General features: G+C 40.2%; 1 protein-coding gene across 2 annotated transcripts; it reads right to left on the bottom strand.

Annotated features, from left to right (window-relative positions):
* Window positions 1–966: 966 nt before the first annotated feature.
* On the bottom strand, window positions 967–23,742 carry DCP2 (decapping mRNA 2). 2 transcript variants are annotated; one of them, XM_074166209.1, is made up of 11 exons: window positions 23,600–23,742; window positions 15,546–15,697; window positions 13,745–13,872; window positions 13,180–13,278; window positions 9,643–9,795; window positions 7,864–7,976; window positions 7,649–7,756; window positions 6,751–6,874; window positions 6,088–6,195; window positions 3,555–3,606; window positions 967–2,869 (listed from the first exon to the last, which is right to left on the bottom strand). In XM_074166209.1, the coding sequence occupies exons 1-11, from the start codon at window positions 23,650–23,652 to the stop codon at window positions 2,706–2,708; spliced, it is 1,254 nt and encodes a 417-aa protein (XP_074022310.1). In that variant the 5' UTR covers window positions 23,653–23,742; the 3' UTR covers window positions 967–2,705. The 2 variants fall into 2 exon arrangements, with proteins under 2 accessions (XP_074022310.1, XP_074022311.1); XM_074166210.1 differs by lacking the exon at window positions 6,088–6,195 and having other exon boundaries at window positions 2,706–2,869; window positions 23,600–23,696.
* Window positions 23,743–24,698: the final 956 nt, after the last annotated feature.

Raw genomic sequence — 24,698 nt, 5'->3', positions numbered from 1 at the left:
TGACATGCAGTTACTGTGTCTAGCTCCGATAAAATAAAAAATCACAGAACTAAATTCTATATCTCACTTGTTATTTCTTCACTGTTTTACAGAACATAATGTAAACTGTACTTCTAAACTTAGAAATATACTTAATTATAAAAGGATGGTGAAATAAGAACATAATAGTAAACAATAAAAAAATGTTCACAGTGCAGGGCATGACAGAACCGGTAAGGTAGATCACATGCCACCACACTTACATTGTTTTAGAAACCTTACTGAGAAAGCAAAAAGCAATGCTACTACAAGAAACAGTACCCTTTACAAAGAAGTAAGTTATTGCATATTTATCACATTTATTTGCAACTCACATTAAGGCTAGATTTACTAAAATCATGACATATGTATAAGCCCCACTTTGGGTTGCTTAATGAAGCAACCAATTCCTCTTAAGACCAACCTTTCACTAAGAAGAAAAAAATGACCCAGTGAATACAGAGGGCAGCCAGCAACTCCTATTCATAGGACACACTTGCTTCGTGCTGAAGATTTCCTCTGTCTGGGACATGATTTCCCAAACAATTGGCAGAAGCTCCAAGTTCACTGCTTCATCAATATCCCCTTTATTTCACAGAGCACTACATGAAATATAACTGTAATTTATCTGAAAAGTCAACTTACTTATTAAAGATTTCCACAGCCTGATATTTAATCATGCCTTAGGAGAGTCTTGTGAACTCCACAGGCAGTAGCAGCCTCAGGATATGAATACAAACTTCTGCCTCACCATGAGTAAAGGCACTTTTGCTGGGAAATCAACTACTTGCACTAAAGAAGTAACTAAAGATTAGTTTTCACCTGAAGCTGAATAACATAACCTCCTCCAGCATTATCCCACCTTCTCAATTACTGTTCTTTGCCATGTACTGTTTTGAACAGCCTTTGGATACTTTTTTTTTTTAACACTTTTTTTTTTTTTTTTTTAAACAAAGTGAGACAAAGCTAGATTGAGCTATTTCACAATTTGGTCTTGAAAGACAAGGCCCTCAAGACTCTTGTCCTCCAGATGGAGGAAATGCTGCAGTCTGTTTCTCCTGTTGACTCATACAGAAGCCCAGCATTCCTATCACCAAGATTATTACAGCATTAGAATCCCATATCACCTGGTGCCAGACAGGCAAATAAACCAGGAGATAATTCTAAAGCTATTTCTGAGGAAAAGCACTAGGTAACAGATCAGGTAGGATGGATGAAGTAGGGTGGTTGAAGGAAGACCAGGATTTTGGTTTTGGATGACACGAGTTGCATAAAGACTCAGTGCATGAGCATACACTGTGATGAGACAAGGGCGTAGTTCATTCAACCTATGATGTTACCAATTACTCACCTTTATTTTAGAGAAAAGTCTATTTTAAAATCTGGGACAACAAGCTTGCTACCACAAGCTGCTGTGACAAATTATTTCAGTGCATTTCTCTCAGCTGCAAAGCACATGTTCAAAACCCCGTAACTTGAATCATGAAGGTGATTTAACAGTTTGTCACCTCAACTCTTACTGGTTTTTTGGTGTGTCCCCCCCATCATTGATATTTGAAAGTGTTGTAGCTGAAAACAACTGAGGCTACATCATTTAAATGCTAACTGCAAGTGCAATTCAATACTACTGGATATATACAGAGCATACACTACACAAGAGATCTGAGGACAACAGCACAGAATACGATACTGGACACCCTTAGAATAGTTATTGCAAGCCCGATTAAGCCATTTAGTGTCACACAATGACTCTATTATCCATGCACCTGCCTTCCTCCTCAGCGAGATCTACAGAGGCTTATTTACATTCAGTATAAATTCTACACAAGTAACCTCTCACAAAGTTTAAGCTTTTCTGTTTTGAAAGCAGCTGCAACTGGGCTGACACAAAACTTTCCAACTTCTTACCCAGCTGGGGACAGTGCATAAGAGTTGAAGCTAGACACTTTGTATGGCTAAATTCTACCCAGTTCGTGTATCCTTACTGGAGACAGAGGCAGAGTAGGTACAAGAAGTCAACATACTATAGATTTGACTCCAGGTACTACTGACTGCCAGCCAACAGAAACTGTCAGGGTGGAAGAGGGAAGATACTTTGGGCAAGCAACCAGGGCAGAGAAAGGATGACAGGCTGAGGCTAAGTTTGAAATGTGCAACTTGGTTTCAAAATCACTAGCACAGAGGAGTCCTCTGAGAATCAGTTTCATTGCCACTGCCATAATATTGCAATGTACTACACAATAATGACTAACAAATCCAATAATTTACATCAGAGCAGTTAAAAGTTTAGCAAGCTGGTATATGCTAACAGTTAAAAAAAGTCAATGACATTCTATAAAACACACAGCAAGTAAAAAAAAAACCAAACACAAAACAAAAAACAACAACCAAAGATTAAAAAATGCCCTCTAACGCACAGCTAGGAACAAGTGAACTGAACACTGGAAAGGTACTTTGTACTTTTGTGGACAAAGGCTATACTGCATTTAAAGTGCAACACTTGACTATGCCACTCCCATACTGCAAAAAGAACAAACCCTTCCAAACCGTCAGTCAGTCCCTGCATTGCATTTAGAAATCAATCAAACAAAACAAAACAAAAAAGTCCTGAGAAAGAGTAAGGCTGGATAAGAAACCCCCTCATTTGCAACAGGCAAGTCTGATTTTTGCTCCTAATAATTTTGCTGTCAGAGGTCAAAATTTTTCATTATGGCATCATGGTCAAACTTGAAACTCAAGAAAGCTCTTGATGAGAAAGCAAATTTGTAATGGCCATTGCATGCCACAGAATGTCCCTCTACATGTTCTGGCAGTGGGTCTTCACTGGAGCAACACATCTCATATGCTGCATCTGCTTAAAGAGAAAAAAAAGCACAAAACAAATTTTAAACAGTTATCAATAAGAGTATCAATAACAGCACAAAGTCATACCTCAAATGTATATTCACTTAATATTTATGACAAAACCTGTATGCCTAGTCATAACAGATGAAAGGAACTCAGCCATATTTACAAGTCATCTAGTGGCTAGAACAAATCTTAAGTCATGGCAATCTGGGAACACTTTCAATAGCTAATTTTACCCACAGGTGCTGTTTTGCAAGTCATGTCTTTATAAGGAGGAAAGAAATACGGCCCTATTTTCTGAGCAGTAAGTAAAGAACTGTGTACACTCTCCAGAGTAGTCCAACATCAACTGCATCTTATTACTAACAGGACAAGAAGCCTTGAACCAACACTCAAGTTACCAGCATTGTGTTGATTCAGATGCTATTTTCCTAAACCAGCTTTCAGTTACTTTTTCCTCAGCCACCTGGTATAATCTGACAGTCTTGACAATTAAGGAGAAGAACTGCAAACCAGCATGAAGCTGCTCGTGAAGTTAACCAAGTAAAAAAAACAATTAACTCAGATTGCCTTAGAAAAATATGGCTCAATAACATTTGGTTAAAATGGAAAAAACCCTCAACCATCATTATTCAGGTTCCTTCAGCCTGTAACGCGTAACAGTGGATGAAAATTCAGACTGCACTTGCCTGTTTCAAAGTTATCTTGAAGTCTTCTCGTATTAAGTCTTTTTTCACATTTCTGGTTAAGAGAATGACCATACATTACACACTTCATAAAGAAATGGCATTCTATTTATTAGGGTTATAGCTTAAGCATCAGCGAAAAGGTATGCTGGTTATATTTGCTTTGATATACCTCCTGATTGTGAATGATTTAACTTATAACACAGCATGAATTCTGTCATGTTACTTTATCTAGTAAGCATGCTTCAAGTCCACAAATCTTTCAGAAGCATGCAACCTTCTAACAGTTTACAAACCATGTTTAAAATGCAGGCTTTTAGGGAGAAAATTTTGAGTGCTTTCTAAATGTTTTAAGCTGGAAAGGTCTTGCATATGATGGTGTGGATGGTGTGCAAATGCGTAAGACCATTCTTTAATCAACTTGTTCCGAAAAGCAAGGGGAATGTGTTTGCAAATATGTTGCTACTGCCAATTAAATTAGCATGCATTAGAGACACAAACTTAGAACTCTGCAAGAGTTAAGTTTTAACCCCAGGTAGGCTGCTGTCAGTACACAAATACAGAGAAAAGTATAGCCCTTTGCTGTCTTTGTGAATTAAGAGTTCCCTGGCCTACAAATTTTATTAGAAAATTATCACTGGGACATAAAATATTTAAACTTCAAAAGACAGACAATCATGAAAATGCAAATGAAACACCACAGAAGTATTTTGCAAACTCTGTAAAGAGCCTAAAAAGTAACTGTGGAGTATTAACAGTTCCACTTGTTTCCACCAAGATCCCACACATTCCCATTACAGTTTTTTCTATACAGCCAAATTTCTGGGCAGTCAGTTCTTCGACTTTTCATTCTACTCTCAGACCCAAACACAACTAACCATTTCTTGCTACAGTGAGAATTTTACAGGATGAGAGTTTATGGTTTCTTCACTTTCACATAAAAAACAGAGAGAAGGTAAAAATCATGAGCTGTAACATGAAGAATCTAGCTTACAGCCAGCAAACAAGAAAAACTAAAGCCTGGACAAGCCAGCTGAACTGCATTCATGGAGAACTGGGGCTCACTGCTGCACAAGAGCCAGCAAAGCAGAATTGGAGAGCCATAAAGAATGGAGGGAGGGAGGGAGGGAGGAAAGGGGTCAAAAAGATATTATATTAAAGAGAGAGATCTCAGTGAGCCTTCTCCCAGCCAGCAGAAATATGGAGACAAAGACAATTTGTTACTGCAAGGGAAAAAGTGACAAACCAAGACTGTCCTATTGGAATTTACCAACTGCTGTAGTTCTACTGTACGATTAAAAACTTATATGAGATTCTGGCATGCAAGTCAAGTTTGCATCTCAACATTTTTGCTAGAGAAAGGAAGTAATAAACATATGCATTACCACTTTGTACCCAATTGTTGCATAACAATACTCCATGCTTACAATAATACATCATAGATGAATAAATCAGACGTGTACTACACTGACTTACTATGATATACTTGTCCTGGTTTGAGGTAAAACAGAACTAATTTTCTGTTCAGTAATTTTACTTTTTTAGCTGGGCCTCTTCTAACTAACTAAACTCTGAAATTAACAGCATATTGTTCAGAAACTGTTCACTCTCACAGTGATAAGACTTGATTATACCAAGGAATGGTATGCAGAGAGGCCCTTGCTTATACTTATTGCTAGAACAACCAAGGTCAAGTAACTTTGTTATTTGCCCCTCTGTCACACCTGTGGGGAGGAAGGGACAGGACAGGTGACCCAAAACTGACCAGCAGGGTATTCCATCCCATCTGCACCATGCTCAGTATAAAAGCTGAGGGATCAAAGGGTCAACTCTCTTTCTTCAATGGCCGACGTCCAAGGAGGACCCCATCTGTTTGTCTGCCTTTGATCCCGATTCGAGCATTCCTGACTCCAGATCCAGAATCCAGCTCCTGTCCATCACCAAGTCCAGTCTAGGACTTTTCCTTGTGCCTGCTGGTGATGTGATGATCGTCCTGGGAGCTTGATACAGTTTTATATATACTGTATACTTTTTTTTCTTTCCCTTTTTTTTTATTTTCGTCTTATTATTTATTATTTCATTAATATTCTTATTAAAGTAGTTCAGTTTTTTCTAAACTCATAAATCTCTTTTATCTCCTCCTCTCCTCTCTTTTCCTTAGACGGGGGAGGGAGGGGCCATCTGTCATTCTCATTGGTCAATCCAGTCAAAACCATGACAATACTATAGTAGGCTATTACTTGACAAGAATCTGGAAAGCTGCGAGATCGTCTACTGAAAGAGCTGACAGATTTTCAGCTGCTAAAACAAGACTTGCTTCCAAACTGCAAACTTGCAAGTTTAGTATGCCTTGTCTATAGGTGTATATGCATAAAAGGTAAGAAATGTCCTATTTCTACAAACACGTACCAAATATTCTGATCAAATATACTTTTCATAGATATGCACTCTATTTTCTTTCAGAAGGACATTGGCCTGGCCATTTGTTAAGTATTACTGGAACCAGTTAATAAGACAGCCACTGCATGTTTCTTACCAAGGTATGGTTTTGCTTAACTGGTTGAGTGTGGACTCCGTTTGTTCGCTTCTTTTGGGTGGAAGTGTCTTGATGCTGCTTTCTGCCATTGCTCCTCAAGTTCTGACTCTGCCATTAAGTCCAAAATGTAGTAAAGAGAAGAGTTTAAATGGCAATATTGAACATCACTGCACTGACACTTCCAACTTATTAGTTAAAACATTCCTCAAAATAACCTCAAAACAGGTAAAGGAAATCTTTTATACACAAACTGAAGCACACTGAAATTAACCAAACATACATTCAAGTTACAAACAGTCATCAGCTGTTGCTCTGTCTCTCTTGCACTGTTAAACAATAAAGTCAGTTCAGTGAGTTACCATACACTGATGCGTAGATACTAGTAGTACCCAAAGTATTTCAAAATGGTACATGGAGAACACCAAAATGCTGAGTAGTAATTGCTATCTATACCTGAAACAACACAACTACCACCTGATATCCACCACCTCTAATGTCAGATAAATTTGAGAATCCCCAAGATTATTTTTTCCATTGTTTTTTTTTTTTTGCATGTTATGGTGATAAATCCAGTATTTTCATTCCAGAGAGGAATCCTTATCAACAAAGACATCTGTCTTGAATAGCCCAGATGTATATATGGTTGCCTAAGAGACAACCTACCTTTATTTTCAAAACTTCCGACATCTCAGGATGATTATATGGCTTCTGTGGCTGTTTTGGCTTCACCCACTGCTCTCCTGAAGAGCCATCTGTAAACACCTGCTGACTACAGCGAAGTTTGGATCTAGTACAGGAAAACACAGAGTTCACAACACAACTTGATAGCAAACCTATTGATAGCAGCACATAAATATGAAAGAATTTTCTGCTTTTTGAGAACAACCTGGAAGACAAGCTTAAGAAACCTAGTGTGGAAACTGTAATAACACCCACTGCATTCACCCAACTTTGTTTTGCCTGCTGGTAGGAAACCTATGTTCTGCACAGGCAGCAGACTAGGTCCGTATCAACATTTGTCCTGTTGTTGTTACTGTTGGTGCTGACCGGGCCCCAATTACTGGAGCACAGCCTTCTCTTTGGGATCAGGTTTTAAAATTTGCTCTACTGCTTTTAGCTCAACTGAATTAAATGCCAGCAGCAGTTACTACCCTACTGATCTCCACAGGTTTTATCTAGCTAGCTACTTCTGATACTACTTTACAGTCCTACTTTAAAGAGTTCTATTTTTCCTTTGTGGAAGTGTCAAAAGCATTTAACTGGAAGCAATGAAAGTCACCTACTTGGTTTAGCTTGTGCTTTTTTGGATTCCCATAGACAGGACTCATGAAATTATCTCACTTCTGACACGTGAGAATTTACCAAAAAAAAGTGTATCATGACATTAACTTCTCATCCTACTTACCGCTCTATGACATATGCCTGCTTTTTTTAATTTTTTTTATTAATCCATTCTATTACTGGAACACAAATACTTGGAGAAAGAGAAAGAACAAGAAGCTTTGTATGATCAGTGTTTTATAGAAAGGATATAGAGGTGTTAAACTGACCTGGTTCTTACCTAGCTTTTTCCAAGTTGGGCCTAGAGGACGTGCTCCCCGTAGATGAACATCCATTGTCACTATCTGTGGAATCTCCATTCCTTCGGGAAATCCATTCCCTCAATGGCCTGTGAACGCAGAGATGTGCAACAGGATCTACTTACTAAAACAAATCTAAAGAAATTAAAGTTGTCTGAAAGGCACTTGCGTAGCATCTGCTTCATCTCAAACATACCTGATGAAGGGAATTGCCATAAAGAATTTATTAGGTGCCAAACCCAGCTTGGACTTTGGGGTCATGTCATTTCTGTGGCATGGTAATTTGTCGATGGAAAACCACTCAATATTCTAGAAAAACAAGAAATAAAAATCAAAATACCCACTACTGTAGCCTTACAGAATGTTACAAATGTGTATCAAACACAATTATTTCTCTTAATTAAAAAATGATAAGGGAAAACTTTAATTAACAGACTTCAACAGGGTTTTTCACAAAAGGTTATTTAACAATGGGGTCATTCTTCTGACTGCAACTACAGAGTAAGAGATGGTACAGCACATACTCATTGCAAGATACAGCACCTAAAACATGAGAGGTATTACCCAGCAACTAAATTCTGAATAAAGGGTTTCAAAAACCAGCCAATCAAACCACCACACACTGAATGCCATAAATAGAGTCTTTAAATAATTTTCAAAGCCACTACTATTCTTGCTATTTCTATTTAAAATGCCATCAAAACTAGACCAGCAATGCTAGTTCAAAAATCATCAGAAAGAAGGGAATTTAGCTCACAGAGTAAGTTTGAGTTTTTGTTACAAAAGAAAAAAACATGTGTAAAGGATAGGATTTGTGCTATAATTTATACACTATAGTTTTAACTGTAACCTGTATACTTTGCAGAATGGGAACGAAATCAGGAATTATGAGTATGTACAGTGTAAAAGAACCCACATGAGCTTTTCTATTGTAGAACCTGGACCCAAAACCCCAGGTTCAGATAAGATGCATATTATGGAAAGAAGTTAAAAACTGTACAGGTTTTCAATATAGTTCTACAGGGAATACAAAAATGGCGTGCCTGCTTGTATTCAGATGAAGACAGTGCTTCAGCAGGGAGACAAAATCTGTCATCATAACTCTATGACCGCCCATACAGATGGTTGCTGCTATACAAAGGGGGGTATTTACCATACATTTTAAAAACCCTCAAAGTTCATCACCTTTTACTTCATATTTTGAAAAACAATTTCTTGCAGTAGAGATCTAAGAGACTCCTGCCTAGGCAACTACAAGTACCTTTTCCTATTTAGAAAGCAAGAAGCCCTGTTCAGTGGCACCACCTGCATGAAAATACAGGGATAGCTGTCTTAAACTGAACTGCGATACAAGGAAGATATTTAAACTTCAAAGATCACGGGTTATCAGGGACAAAGCTTCCAACAAGTCTATGACCTGAGTCTCTGCTTCTCCCTTTCACAATACTTTTAAAAAGCCTAGTGGTACACAAACCATCCAAAATAGTTCCCATTTTCTGTCCCCTTCCCAACCTCCTCTGTAAAATACACTACTCTCTAAGTCTGGATAGTACTACCCATGAAAAAGAGAACACAATCCTTAGTTTCTCCTTCCAATATGTAGTCTTTTTATATCATTAATTAATAATTACATCTTCAGAAGAATATATAGTTACATATGTGGTTATAACTGAGAATAACATGAAATGATTAACACATATACCAGCTAAGAGAAAAGAAGGGGAGAATTACAGTTTGACAGTATGCTCTAATGTTGTTTTCATGATGAATGGAAGCATCAGACAGATGGTCAAGAATCAGTCTTTGCAGTAGAACTGCAAGAAGTTGACAAGACCCTACAGTGCAGAGATGCCATTTGCACCTCGTATTTGAGGTATTCAACATTCTTGGTAGTTTCATTATTTTACAGAACATTAGCTTTAAAAATCAAGCTCCACAACAAGGTTTCTATAGATTCAAACAAGGTAACACATACCCGAATTTCCCTCCTCGTTTTGGGGTTGAATTTTGTGTTCTTGGGAACTCCTGGAATGATGTACAATCGTGCTAATTGATCATTAATTCGCAGCTCGATGTATTCTTCTTTGCAGATATAATCTTTTATGTCAAAGCCGGTTTCTTCAAACACCTGAGAAGCACATAAGTGAAATCAGTGCGTGTATTCAGATTTATCCTTTCAGAACCCATCATCACAAGGGAAGGAAGGAGTATTTTTCAGATCTATCCATGAAAGCAGGTCACTGCTGGGAAAAACAAGCCTTTACACATAGGTATATGCTCAATAATAGAAAAAGAGCTTTACACTTCTCTAAGACAGACAGACCTGCAATAAAAGTTGAAACAACTCTATTACACCCTCATGTAGCAATTTATTAATATGGATGGGGAGTCTCTAGCTGCATGCTGCTGGATGCATGGAAAAGTCTTATTCACAGGATCTACTATTTGGGGAGTAAAGACATCTTCAAATTCTAGCAAGGTTTACTTGCGCCTCAATTTTTCTTCTCTTTCAACAATCCTTCTACTTCATGAACCCTCTACCCCCCCTATAGGTATAAACATTTTTATGTTCACAACAAAACCCAGCAATAGGGTAGCAAAACTTTTACTACCAAATTCAAACCACACATTCACACTGACAAACAAGCTTAAAACTGCATTATCAGCTACACCAAAGGAAAAAAACAGGAGTGTTGTATCTGCTGGAGATTACTAGAAAAACAATGATATTTTAAAAGAACATTCTCTTTGCATATTTTATAGTCTTGCAATGAAGGATCATAGATTCACAGAGCGCTTTGGGTTGCAAGGGACATTCAAAGGTCATCTACTTCAACCCTCCTGGCCATGAGCAGGGACATCTTTCAGCTAGACCAGGTTGCTCAAAGCCTTACTTTGAAATATTTACTTTTGACAACATTCTCAAATATACAAGGTTTATAATATAAAAATATTCACGTCAAACACACCTAATAACTTAAATCAAATCATGTCTCTAAGCTTGCTAAGGAAATACTCATTTTCAGAAACTTCCTAGTCTTTGAAATCTCCAAAAAACCTACAAGTACTTGGAAAACATGAAGGATTGATACCACTGTCCAAAATATTTCTGCCCAGACAGTGGACAAGCATGTCAACAATCACTCATAGAACTGTATACTAACCCCAGGGCTATTAAGCCCCACTGCCAATAGTCCCAAGGCAGAAGTCCACAGTTAAATTTTTTAAAGACCAGATTTATAATTAAAAAGAGGGACAGAATCTTCAATAAAACCTCATTTCAACCCCGATCTCCTGTGGGTATGTATAATGAAAAATAAAACAAAGTAGCTACATAAAAATGATAATAGCAGAAAATACTCAAAATATGTTATGCAAGATACCATTGTATATATTGTTATCAGCAAAATGGTTCTAAGTTCAATTTTTAAAAATGCAGAAAAATTAAGCACAAATACAAAAAAACCCAAAGTGTTTAATACAAAGCAAATAATTGACCAGTTAGTCTTCGAATTAGCACGTACAACTCCTCTTGTATCAAAATAAAAAGCAAGCCATCTTCCCATCTAACTACTTTAAGAACGGCAGAGTTTAGGGGGGAAAAAACAACCAAAACAAACCAAAAAAGAAACAAACAAAACCCCACCACCACACACTGTCTCAATTAAAAGAGATGCTTTTCCTTCATACTTACTCTTACTACTAACACCCATGTTTTCCCTTCCCAAATGATCTTTCCAGATTATTTAAGTGAATTCATTGTAGAAATTGCTCTTACCAAGAGAATCATCCATTTAGTATGGTTTTGCCCTCATCAAGTTCTGAAATACCACTGCACTGCATAGGCACAGCCCAGTGAAGACCTCTATAATCAGACCTTATACAGATGCAGTTTATGGTTTTAGACATGTGTTGGCTCCAGTAAAAGCAGTTAAAAGATTTATGCACAATTATTACAGACATCCCAATTCCTGGCTACATGTAAGCCCTGAAGAATTTGCCAGTTTACGCACAATCTACCCTGCTGGAAAAAGATCATAGCAACAGCGTTGTTCACTGGTGTAATCCAAATCAATTTTCCAAATTCAAAACACTACCAAAAGATTTTTTTTTTCCTGGTATAACTGTGCCCACTTTAATGCTTTTGCTTCATAACTTGAAGTAAAGAGGAAGGCATACTTCACGTCATTCCTTCCTGTAGCAGTTACGCCTAGTTTGTCCTAGCCACTGTGTTGTGGTCCATATATTTTTATGGTCTCCTCTCCCTTCAGTTCAGTCCTTTAGACCAACCCTAAAAGAACATGATGAATAAAAGTTTAACTGAACAAGCCCTATGGGGTAGGGGGAAAGAGACATGCATTGAATAATCAAGTTAACCTTATTAAGTCTCTACTCATCCTTCCCCAGCCCTTGAGTTCTGCAATTACAGCCCACTGCATCTGTAGCTCAGGTGTTTCACTCTTTGGCGAGTCATTTGATACTATATAAATAATGTTCTACGCTCAGAAATCAGTAACTGCTAACATGAAAGCATATTTCACATTTCTATCGCATGACACTGCAATGTTAAAATTTAAACACCTCATTTTGCTTTTCCAAGTCCACATTAAATATAAGAGTGCTGTGGACAGCACCATCAGGGAATCAGAAAGAAAAAATTTTTCATTCATGGATCTTTGACATGTATATTTTTTTAAAAAATCCATCATTTTTAAATACTGATTCCATCCAACCATTAAGAAAACTAAGGCATTTTAGTACTTTCCCTAATCTTAATTTTTCCTTTCCAAAATTCTGGATGTATTATATTACATGAACATTTGAGTTTATACCAGCAATACTCTTTTACAGGCTATTTTTAACGTACAGCTTCACTATATACATATATATAGGTCTCCAGCAGAAATAAATCCCACAGATTATTTTCTTTTTCAGGTTTTATTTGCCACATACATTGATCTTTGTTCCTGCACCACTGAAAAATAGAAAAGTAAAGCTCTTCACAATTTCTACGCAATCCTCTACAGCCTCCAACTCAACTGTTTAGCCTCTTTACATAGCCTAAATTAGTACATAACCCTTAGTACATAGGCTAAATTCCCATTCTTCTACATTTTTAGAGTTATCATGGCCCTTGAAATTAATATTCCAAAAGCCGCAAAATACCTAAGATTTCCCAAGCAACAAAAATAATACTTAAAAGTAAACTTTTCAGCAGAGAAGTTCAGCAGAGAAATATAAAAGGAGTACTCACTTAACTTAGCAAGTTAGTACAAAATAATTAAAAACACAGAACGGTGATTCTAAATTATATAACCAGACCCTTGATTATCACTCGGGAACTCAGAAAAGCACTAAAAGCTACCAGCAGAAGCCCCCTGCAAAAACAGACTATTTACCTGATTTCAATAAAAAGATATTACGTTAGATGAAACAACATTTTACTTATCTCCTGTGCTCAGAAAAATTTCATTTCTTTAGCTTAAATTTAAGGGAATCAAATATAACTTACCTCTCTAGCAGCACAGTCATGAGGAGCCTCTTCTTTATTTACTTTCCCTTTTGGAAATCCCCAACCAGACTTTGCCAAATAGCCCTGAACCAAAAGAACCTGCAAAATCCAAGAGAATCCAACTTTCAGAACCCCACTATTCTAACCAATTTCTATTAAATGCCTTTGTCTTTACTGTCCCCTGCTTCTCCAGAAAAAACAGCTTTAGCCTGGATGAAGGTTAGGTTTTCTGTGTTCAAACAAGAACTGCAAATTTTTTTATGGGATCATGCAACTCTAAAAAAAAAAACCCAAAAACCAAAACTGAGTAGGAAAGCAAGTGGAAGTGTGTTTACTGTCTCCCATATTATATTTCTGTACACACCCAACAATGTCAAGAAACTGTCAGGTCTTTGTGAATCTGAAGCACTTTCCCCAACCCCGTCCATCCGTCCCTGCCTCCCTCCCCCCTCCCACTCCCCAGCCCCCTCCCCCCTCTCCCCGCGATGGAAAAATGTAAACAATAAAGAGATTACTTCTGCAGACATCTTTCCCTCTAGCCCTTCACAACTATTTCTGTCCTTACATTTTCAAGTGTCTCATCGAGAATAATTGCACCATAGGTTGGCACTCCCATTTTGTATTCTTTCCACTCGTCTAAAACCTTTTGCACATCTTCACCTTGAGGCAGTAAAAAAGGGCAGTGATTGAAGAGTACACAGCATGTTAAGGACGATAAACATAAGCATCCAGTTACATCCACATAAGCATCCACATACAAAAGACACCCATTCAACATTTACAACCACCACACTCCTTCCCGTAAGTGCTTTCAAGACATATTCTCTTGGAAGTAAAAAAATATTATGACTAATCCATTGTCAAATTCTGAAGATCAGAAAGCATCAAGTTACTCGGCAATTCCAAGCCAACTGAAAAAAAAAAAAAAAAGAAAATAAAAAGATGGTACAAGGCTGCTTGTTTGAAGGAAGGTCTTCCCTAATTTTGAAGAAAAAGTAACCACATAACAGTTATTTTGAATATGCATTATTCTTAAACACGTTTTTTTCATTTTGAAGTGAGACTGACAAAAATACAGTTTCATCTCATCCTTGATGTAAGTGGAGATAAATTTTTCCCACAGTCATTTGTTAAGACTACAATACAGAATCTGTACTTGCATATTTACTATGGAAAAAAAAAATATTTTTAATGGCATCAAGTTACAGAGTTCTAAATTCTAATACACTTTACCAAAACTCACCATGCGGAGAAAACATGAACAACCTTTATAACTCTAAAACTCTGAAAGCAAATCTGTACGTCCTTAATAAAAGTATTAATATTATATATTACATACAAAGTTATACTACCAATAAAAATTAATCCATAGCAGAATGCTTAAAAATACAACACTGCAGCAGAGCTAACATTTCTGGCAAATGTGAGCTGGAGAGGGACAGATGTCATGAATAAATAATATATATTATATTGTATTTTTCCTGCACTGCCTACAATTACTGTAAGAATTCTGTTGGTCTGAAAATACAATTAAAAACATACCTAAAATAAAATTAAAAAATAGCTGCATAATAACAAGAAACAGAAAATTATCATATTTTAACAGTTTATTGTTAAAACAAAAGCTGTAGCTTTTCAAAGTAAGTCTCTGTTATCAAACTAACAGAGAAGTATATTGTGTAGTGAAGCCACAGATAATATTATCCTGACAGTTAAAAGCAATACTCCAACCCCACACCAAGAACATGAGAGAAAAGGTTAAAATAAAACACTTGCTAGATCAAAGTCACAAGTTTTTCTCCAGCAAGGACTAGACAGTGTATGTTCCAGCGGCCCTTGTAAGCAATAAAACAAAACAGAGGCCAACCGTATGAATTCAGTAAAAACACATCCTCTCCCAACTGCCTACAGAACTGTTTCTAGAAGCAACTGCCAGTACTTCTCACAAACGCACACCACTGCCCATGGGGGAACACATACCACCTTCAGCTACGGTAACGTTTATGTCACTGTTTACTTGGAAAGGGATTAAATTAAGGAGACAAAACATCATGGAGAGCTCTGACAGCTTATCTTTGAAACTCCCCTAGTCTCCCAAAGTGCAACCGTGAGGAAAAATCCTCAAAGATCATAAATTACCTGTTTGCTATAGTTCTTGAGTAGTCTGAGAAACATCTCTTTTGTGGATGCCAAAAAATTATGGACACAATGAACAGGTAAAATCACATACCTACTAGCAATACTAACTTCTAATCACTAACACATGAACTGACATTATCCTGTTGCAAGTATGAAATTTCGCTAACAATACTCTGTTTGTACTTTATCCACTGAGACCGAAAACAATCACAGTAATAAAAGGATATCAGCTTTAGCAAAGTCTCTTATCCCACACTGAGGTAATCCTGGTGTGTTTTGCATGTAGAAGTCCAAATAAAACCAATGGGCAAGTTCAATCTGAAAACATACTCTGATTGCATTGTCTCTCTCTTCACTTGGAATGTGCAAAATAAATCGGCTGCCAGGAAAGAAAGAAGAGTAAGATTAGCCAAATCTATTGCTTTATATAAATCTAACAACAAAAATGCATTGCAATAGTGGAATTCCTAATCCATTAGCAAAGAGCAACAGACCAGTTTGGACAGTGAAAGATTTTCACATCAAAGTAAAATACAGCTTCTAAAGTCAAGAAAGAAAATGAATAGTGATGTTCTTTCACAAAAGTCAATTACAGTAAACTAAGTAAATTAACTGCTGTGAAAATAGGAAAAAAGAAATCTTACCTAAATCGCTATACTACAAGAATGAAAGCATTTTTACATGTCCAGTGAAGAACATCTGCAACCTCTGATAACAGAAGTCAATGTGTTTTTTTCTGGACGCAAGTTAAACGTGCCTATGCATTTTCACTTAAAACAACAGTAAACTAATGATTTATGTAGATTTTTAAATTCAATCCGCTTAATTTTCTCAGTCTGAAATAGAACATGGACAATTGGTTTATTCTGCAAGTCTACTTGATGCTTTAGCTCAGATACTGGCATACAAATATAGAGTCACAGAGATGTAAGCGTAAGTAGCACTGTGTGATAGCTTATTTTACTTAAGCAGAAGCTTTACTTATCTACTTAACTTGTAAGATCCAGAACAACAGAATTTTCTTTTTAGAAATGTAAGATCACCCATCTCATTAAACCTAAACCATTTGTCAGAGATCTTTTACATTCAGCTCCTGAGTACCACCAGCTACATTCCAAAAGCATGCAATATCATTGGCAGAAACAATGCTTAAGACATCTTTATTTAAATATTTGATAAGTATAAATTGTTAAGGGATCTCAAAGTGGTTGCCTGGCCCAGCCACTCTGGCCAAGGAATGCCTCTTGCCTGGCAGCTGGAGCCCAGCCCCATGCACCAGGGTCTCTGCCCAGGCTGCAGGACACGGCTGCCACTTTGCCTTTGGCAGGTTCAACCAGTAGGAAAGCCCAGCATGTATCCCAGGGACAGACGGACGGACACACACACGCGAACACAGCTGGTCACACAGGCTGCCACAGACAGAGTGCTGCCTTCAATAGCACCTACATACAGGACTCACACAAAACACCGGCACAGAGAGCCAAGTCCCCTTCTGTTCTTCATCTGGCAGACGCAGAAGTGCTAGTGCAGGAGCACGCTTGACACTCTCCAGGTTCACAAGTACATGCACATCCATAGGTCCCCTAAGTAGCAGCAGAGCTATGCCTGGTCCTTGCCTCACCAGCTGGTCCAGCTTGAAGTTTGCTAGTGAGCGCACAACAGGTTTGGGGAAGAGAAGACACCCCCTACCAGCCCAGCAGCTGGCACCAGGCACATGGGCTGCGACCCAAAGTCCTGCTCCAGCCACCAGCGCTCTGCCCCTCACTCACCTCACTCACACAGTCCCCCAGCAGTAGCTGGTCTTCAGGACACTCACCGTTCCCACCCCAGCGGCTGGAAGCCGAGACCCTCACCCATGTGAGTAGCTGGCACCGATACCCCCCCCACCGCAGTAGCTGACAATCCATCGTTGCAGCACAAATGTACATGGGGTAGAGAGTGAGATTATGCAGACAGAAAGTTAAGAAAAAATTTAATAAGGTAGGTCAGACCGTGGCACTGAGGTGAAAGGCTCAGCCAGACAAGCGTACTGACCATCCCAGCTTTATACACAACCATGCCCCCTCTTATACCCCTTTCTTTCGCTTTCTCCCTGCCACACCTCTCCCAGCCCGGTGTGTGGGATGCTCCTGGTTTACAGGCTGATCGTCCTGGAAATAGTGCCCGTGGTTTTGTCATAGCCCATCAATTAGCTTGACTGGCAGGTTTGTTTCTTGTCATTGTCTCCACTTTTGTTTTCTTAGGTCTGTGTCTGTATATTCTTGTTTCTGATTTCCACCTTTTTCCCTTAGTTTCCCATGACCAGGTCCCCACTCAGATAAAGTTGCTGGGATGAATGTTCCCACACCCCCTTATCAATTTGTGGCCAGGTTTGGTTCTCATCACCGCCTCCCTTATCGTTCCTCCCTCAGGTTTGTGTCCCTTCTGTTTATGGTTTCCTCCTTTTCTTATTATCCTGTTTTCAAATGGAAAAAGTTCATTGACCAGATACCCTTAAAGAAGCAGACACTCTCCCTTATATAAATAGCCTTATTCGCTTCAACAGCAGTATTTTCCTACTTGCCAATTTTCAGTTGGCAATACCACCCCCCAACTACTTCTTTCTTTTTGAAGGCTCTATTACTGATGAAAATAGCTCTTACATATACTGTTACTATAGGTTAAAGGTAAAAAAATAAGTCTACTTTATAACTAGTTGATGATGTTGCCCCAGCACTGCAGCCGAACATAAATCTGAAGACACAATATGTAGATTTAGTACCAAAAAGGAGGAAGAACATGCCAGCATTAAGCTTAGAGTAACAAGAATAAAGCCAATTAGAACACTACTTATTAATCAAAAACCTAGCTCCTAAGTTACTTAGAGTGACTGAAGTGCTCACAACAGGCATCTCTAGGTTGTACTTGGTGCAGGTGCCCAGGAGCTGACAGCCAGGGGCTGCAAGGGTGGCCTCCATTCAGAAGAAGCCAGGGCTGCCCTGTACTGGACACAGCTGGCTCCAACAGACACAGCTGAAGCCAGCAGCCAAGATGGTGGCACCTCTAGGAAAGTGTATTTAAGGAAGGATAAAAAAGTCAGACAGAGGAAAATAGAAAAAAGAGTATGAAACAGCCACACAAATGCCAAGGTCAAAGAAGGAGGAGGGAGAGGAGGTGCTCCATGGCAGAGAATATGTTCATGCTGCAGCCTGTGGGGGATCCCATGTCGCAGCAGATGAACAATTCCTGAAGGAACTTCAGCCCAAGGGACAGACCTCACACTGGAGGAGGGGCAAAGCATAAGGAGGAAGGAGAGGCAGAGACAAAGTGTTATGGACTGACCCATCTCTACCTCCCTGCACTGCTCAAGGGCGAGGAGGTAGAGGAGTCGGGAATGATGGGGTGAAGTTGAACCTGGGAAATATGGTTGTTACAGTTTTTGTCTTTGTTTCTTTCCATCCAAATCCATTTCAGCTGGCAACAAACTAAATTAATTTTCCCCAAGTCGAGTCTGGTTTGCCCATGATGGTAACTGGTAAGCAACCTTCCTGTCTCATCCTGAGCCACAAGCTTTTCCATCCTATTTTCTCCTCCCATGCTGTTGAAGACGGGGAGTGAGTGGCTGGGTGGGCATCTGGATGCTGGCTGAGGTAACCCACCACAGTCCTGAAGTAAAAAAATGGAGTAACAGCACTTGCTTATAGGAGAAAGACGGCACCAAGAAGTCCCAAAACCTACATTAAGACTATGTACCTCCACTATTTATTCAGTAAAGAACAACTCATTAACACAATACAGTATGACCAGAAGAATGACCTGGATACCTGTGACTTGTTATTTAACACGCTGGGTCAGAGTGGTCCTACAACTGAAGCTTAAAACACACAACAACTTACCAGAACAAGAACAAACTGTATCCTGGCACTGTGTGATCTAAAACAGCCTAGGAACTCAACACATGCTTGAAGACATTATGTACCTGGCTTTAGCTTTCAGCTTGTTTTCATGTGCTAGCAAGTAGCATTTCACTCTCTGAATAAGTACAGAGGTGTAACATTTTAATCCCTGAATACAAGTTCTAAGTGAAGAAGTCTCTAAATTTACTTCACCAGCAGGGAAAAACTGAGACAGCTTGGGAAAAAAAAAAAGAAAAAAAAAAAAAAACCAAACAAACAAACAAAAAAAACCCCACACAAAAAAAAACACAAATCAAACGAACCAAAAAAAAAAACCCCAAACATTAAGTGAAAGTGCACCAAGCTACTGTTTTTAGTGTTATTTTTGTTATCCTTAGGAGAATGGTTTTGCAATGAAAGCATTTAACAATAACCACCACCACCATTATCACTTACATTCAATTCTCATATAGATCTCTACAGATTAATATAAAAGCCTGCTTGTTATTTTACAGTCTTGGAAAAAGTTGTGGGATTTGTTTTGGGTTTTGGTTGGTTTTGGCTTGTGGCTTTTTTTTTTTTTTTTTTAAGAGATAGCTTATACTGATTCTCTAGTACAGTTTTCAGTGCTGTATAATTTCAATATTAGATTCTGTGAAGTCAGCTATGAATGTTTGACTCTGAGTATACCCATTACAGCAGTTAACTTTATATGTTGAGCTCCACAGGACACACGAAGCCCAGGGCCTGAGAGCCCTTCACCCGATGTACTTGATTTAATAAAGCCAACATGTAAGAGAATTTTTAGTAATATAAATTAAAAAGTCTACATTTAAGCTTAGCTATAACCTGTATGAAATTATTAGATATTCCACTGCTCACAGCATGGAAAAATACTAAGGTTAATGTCAGAGAGAACATCCACAAGTACGCATTGAGGCTGTAGGGTTTGGGTTTTTTTTTTCCCCACAGAAGAAATAGGTACACCAAACTTCCCTTGTCCAATTAAAAACTTAATTTGATGTTGAATGCTACAGTTGCTACTAAATAGCCAAATTTACCCTAGCAAAATACATGATCACACAAATACTGCAAGCGAAACCTTGTAAAAGTAACATCAACCCACAAACCCACTGTAAGAACACAATCCAGACCCTCCTAGAAGTTCACCTATTTCAAAACTCAAGTTAAGTGACTACAGACAACAAAAATGTGGACTCTTAGCCCCATTAACTATACAATTGAACAGTATTTGTCAACTTAAGATCAAAATTAATTACTATAAAAAGAAATCCAGTCATTCTGCACCATACTTAAAAACTTGGAAGCTTTAACTCACGATTGCAAAAATAAAATTATTGATGTGGTAGAGGTTACCCAGCAGTACTTCATGGGGTTTTTTTAATCCATCAGGCTCAACAAAAACAAATAAAAAAAAAAAAACAGAACCACCACACCCTCCCCTCAAGGCACACGAAATTAAGATACCAGCTAAAGCACTTTTATATGACTTCGGAGCTAGCAACTGCTGTGGGAATTACCTGCAGGCATTAGAACAGCTGTAGCTGCCCCAAACAGTGAAATTATTAGATAGACTAATTGGCTGAATTAGTTGGAACAGCTGCAAGTGATCTGAGGACCTACACATGAGCCTCTTTGAGTAGCCTCTGTGTGGAACCTCCCTGAGTCTCTGCCCAGACAGGAGTCCCTGTGAGGAACTTAAAGAAAGTGATTCAATTTAAAGTAAAATCCAAACACATTTTAATTCAGCAATGCATAATGTGGACAGAATTAGCACCAGCCCACCATCACCTTTCTGTCATAAGAAAATAGGAGGTAAAATGGCAGATACTGCATTCTCACTGATTCTGTAAGAAGTACTGATGATTGTACCTCCTATGTACACAAACTTTTAACAACTGAGAGTTTTCTGCAGGGAACCCAGACCTTTTGCTTCAGGACAAAAGAAAATATTCTTGCCCAAAGACAAAGTGTAGAAGTCTGACAGATATTCTAGCACTCTCAGGATATAAATAAAACCAAGAGTTCTGTTTTGCTGACACCTAAGCTTTAAATTAGCTTTTTGGTTTTCAAGTACAGTAAAAAAAAAAAAAAAGCAAACACTAAAGAAAAATCTCAAGCTACTTGGCAAGCTTGACTTGAAATTAGATTTATTTCACTGTTTAGCTTAGCAAAAGTTACGTGAATTCTTGCCATCTCCTAAAAATTCACTAACACTTATTTAGATTTGCAGCTCAAACTGGTATATTTCATATAAGAAGATTCTAAAGAATTTCTATGAGTCTTGTAACTTTCCTAAACTGTTATACTGAAATTATAATTACTTGAGTATTGAGGTTTATTTGCTGACAGAATTTAAAAAAGAAACAAACAAACAAAAAAACAAACCAGAAAGAAAAACGAAGTATAGGTTGGGCTAGAAAATATTTAGAATCTTCTCAATAACTGAGTATGAAAAATTGCTTGGCTTTTTATACTAAAGTTTCCACTAATATCATATATAGATTGAAGAATGTAGGAAGTGACAGATATTTTAATAACCCATTTATAGCCAAACACCTGAAGTACATCACCACTGAACTTCCACTTATTTTCTCCCTTGAGCCAAGGGCTATTAGGCCCTGTCACTCCTCTAGTGCACACCAGAATTCTGTCTCTCTTTCCCACAGGAAAGCCTGACCCCTCTGCTTCTTTCAGTTGTTCTGTCCATGTCCAAGCAAGGCAACGTATTTGAAGCAGGGTTGATCTGCTATCACTAACGAAAGTCAACAAGGTGAATTAGGAAAAGATGAAGAGAGAGACAGATGGTAACTAAAAGCCCCTGATCTACCATTCTAAGCCTTTTTTTTTTTTCTTTTTTAATTAAAGCCACTCAACTACATTCATACAATTATAAGACAAAACACCATTTCAAAGGTAGAAGACGACAGCAGCTCAGAGGAACACAGTAAGACAGTAAGACTGATCCTTTAACAATGTAAGATCTGATTACTCATGTGCCCCCCAGGAGTGACACTAATAGGCTATTTGTAAGCACTGTGATTCCCCTCTGGATTTTCTGAAGAAGTCTTAAACCTCGCTTCACCTATGAGCAGGCATCTAAAAGAGAAGTCCCACCTCTCTGTAGGGAGCCCAAAGGAGACATGATGAAACTCAAATATGCCTCAGAGGTCAGACTTAGAAAATCGAAAATTTACTTGTGCATTGCAAACTCTGACTCTTGCAATAGATATATGACAAAAACTCTACTGAGAGAAGCAGTTCTAGCTTCCTGTACTATTCTCACTTCTAAGCATTTTCACTCATTTGAAAACAGTAATTCCAGTAAGTGGACTACCCCCTTTGTCTCTAGTAACCTTTCCCTCTTGTAGACAAATACTTCAGGAGTCCTTTTGAGATGGTAAGACAGAAGGATTTCTTCATGTCAAATATCACAACTACTTCGGGGCATCGAATTCTGGGGTTGATAAAGAGTCCAAAGGGCTACACCACAAACGATCAGAGGTTGTTATCATAAGTGGAAGAAAAGCCTTCCCCCTCCCCAAGAAAAGGGAACCCATGTTTTATGAAAATTTAAAGGTGTAGCCTTTAGGATAAGCAAAGATAACCATTTCACTATGAAAGGACCAAGAAGCGGGAAGAGGACAGGTTCAGGGAATTCCCTTGGTACCTCCTTTTCTGTCTCCCTGGAACACTTCTCTTCCAGCAGCGGTAAGTCAGCAGTGCTAAGGAACCCCCTGCCCCCCGCCTTCTAAACGAAACCAGGCTTCCGAAGGGCAAAGTTCCACATCCACTCATCACTACACCCGTCGCGTCAACCGGAACGCTTCTAACTCCTCTTGCACCCGCGCACACGCCGCCAGCGCGGTTTCACGTCCCCCGGCCGAGCAGCGACAGCTGCCGAATACCGTAAGGAAAAACCCCACTAACGATGTTCCGCCGTTTCTTCCGCACTCGGCTTCTTCCCCGCCGCCGGTGCGGCCCTACACGGGGCTCTGCCCAGAGGAGCGCAGGGCCGGCGGGCACCCTTCGCGCCCCGCCGGGCCCGCTTCCACTGGGGGGGCGGCGCCTCGGGCCGGGAAGCCGTGAGGGGGGCGGGTGCAGCCCCACACGGGTATGGCGGGGGGGAGGCCGCACCGAGCCCCTTCCTTCCGCTTCCCGGCCCCTGCGAGGCTACGCACACCGCCCCGTCCCTCGCTCCCCCCTCGGAGTCCCGCCAGAGCTTCAAGGCCCCACGCCACGGGAAAGGGGGGCAGGGTGGGGAGACGGCGGCCATCCCGCCCCCGGCAACGGGCAGCACAGGGAAGGGTGGGGGGGACAGGCCGCCGCCGGGGGTAACTGGGGGACGTGAGACGATCCTGGGAACGCCGCCACGCGGCGGGTACCTGCAGAGGTCGTCCAAGACGCTGCTGGGGATCTCGGCCCGTTTGGTCTCCATGGAGAAACGCGGCTCATCCCGACGCGGCGGGGCCCGAACCACGGTGGTGCGGCGGCGGTGGGGAGGGGCGGAGCTGCCGGGCACCCGCCCGGAGGGGAGCGGGGCGGGGAGGCGGCGGAGCGGCAGCCACCTCCACCAATCGCCTGGCGCCGGGAGCTCCCGGGCCTAACGCGGCGAGCCAATCAGCTGGAGAGCTGCTGAGGGGAAAGGGACACCCCCCTCAGGTGATCGCGGGAGGTAGCCAATGGGTGCTGCGGCGGCACGCTACGTCACAGTGTGTCACGCCGGTCATTGCGCCGCCATCTCGGGCACAGCTGGTAGCCGGTTGGTGCCGGAACGCGTCCAGGCCGCGGCTTCCAGCGGTGGCAGGCGGGAGAGCGGGCGCTGTCGCTGCTGAGGCGAGGCACAACACGGCACTGAGGCGCCCCTTCACCTCTCCCTCCGCCCCCTCAGCTCCCCACCGCTCCTTAACACTGTTCTCCCCCTCCTTGGCGTGTCCCGCAGTTGCGCCTGAGGTAGTCGGCTTCCTCTCGGTCGGGCTTTGCTTCACCCTCCGCATTTTGAACTTCACAGGCTTTGGAGAGAAGCATGAAGCCTCTTGCACTATATTCCCATTAATTCGTTTTTGCTATCGTCGAAGCTTTGGGCTGAAGTTGTGAAGTTTTAGTGCTTGGAGGTATTTAAACTTCGTATGGTGAGTGACCAAGTGCAAGACAAACATTTTTAACTGCGGTGAGGACAAGAGGATGAGGAAGATGCACAGGAGGAAGATGTACCTGAGGAACATCTGGTTGACACCCATAGAAAACCACCTCCACGGCCTCCAGCAGAGGGTATTGCTGGTCTGGCCGTTGCAGTTGCTGGGGAGTCTCTTCCTCACCCATCGCAGGCCGGTTGCTGCTGCCAGCTTTGATTTTGATTAGAAGTGAATATTTAAAGCAATCCCCTCCCCGCCGAAGTCCCTGAGCTCACTTAGACCGTGCTTCCACGGCAATTTCATTGTGGTTGCCAGTTCTGAAGTCCCATCCTCCTCTGCGCTGGAACAC

Source organism: Numenius arquata, chromosome Z (assembly GCF_964106895.1).
Source record: "Numenius arquata chromosome Z, bNumArq3.hap1.1, whole genome shotgun sequence".
In the NCBI taxonomy this organism is placed as follows: Eukaryota; Metazoa; Chordata; class Aves; order Charadriiformes; family Scolopacidae; genus Numenius; species Numenius arquata.
The sequence above is the reverse complement of the archived record's forward strand: the minus strand, read 5'-3'. Positions and strand labels throughout refer to the sequence as shown.

Excerpts from the sequence above, each read along its gene's own strand:
- DCP2 (XM_074166209.1), bottom strand. The coding sequence starts at position 23,652 with ATGGAGACCAAACGGGCCGAGATCCCCAGCAGCGTCTTGGACGACCTC. Across the intron at positions 13,873-15,545 it reads AAGAGACTTTGCTAAAGCTG|TCTTCAATCACTGCCCTTTT; the intron begins ATATCCTTTTAT and ends CATGCTGTGTAC. Across the intron at positions 3,607-6,087 it reads TTAAGCAAAACCATACCTTG|AAATGTGAAAAAAGACTTAA; the intron begins GTAAGAAACATG and ends TCTCTTAACCAG.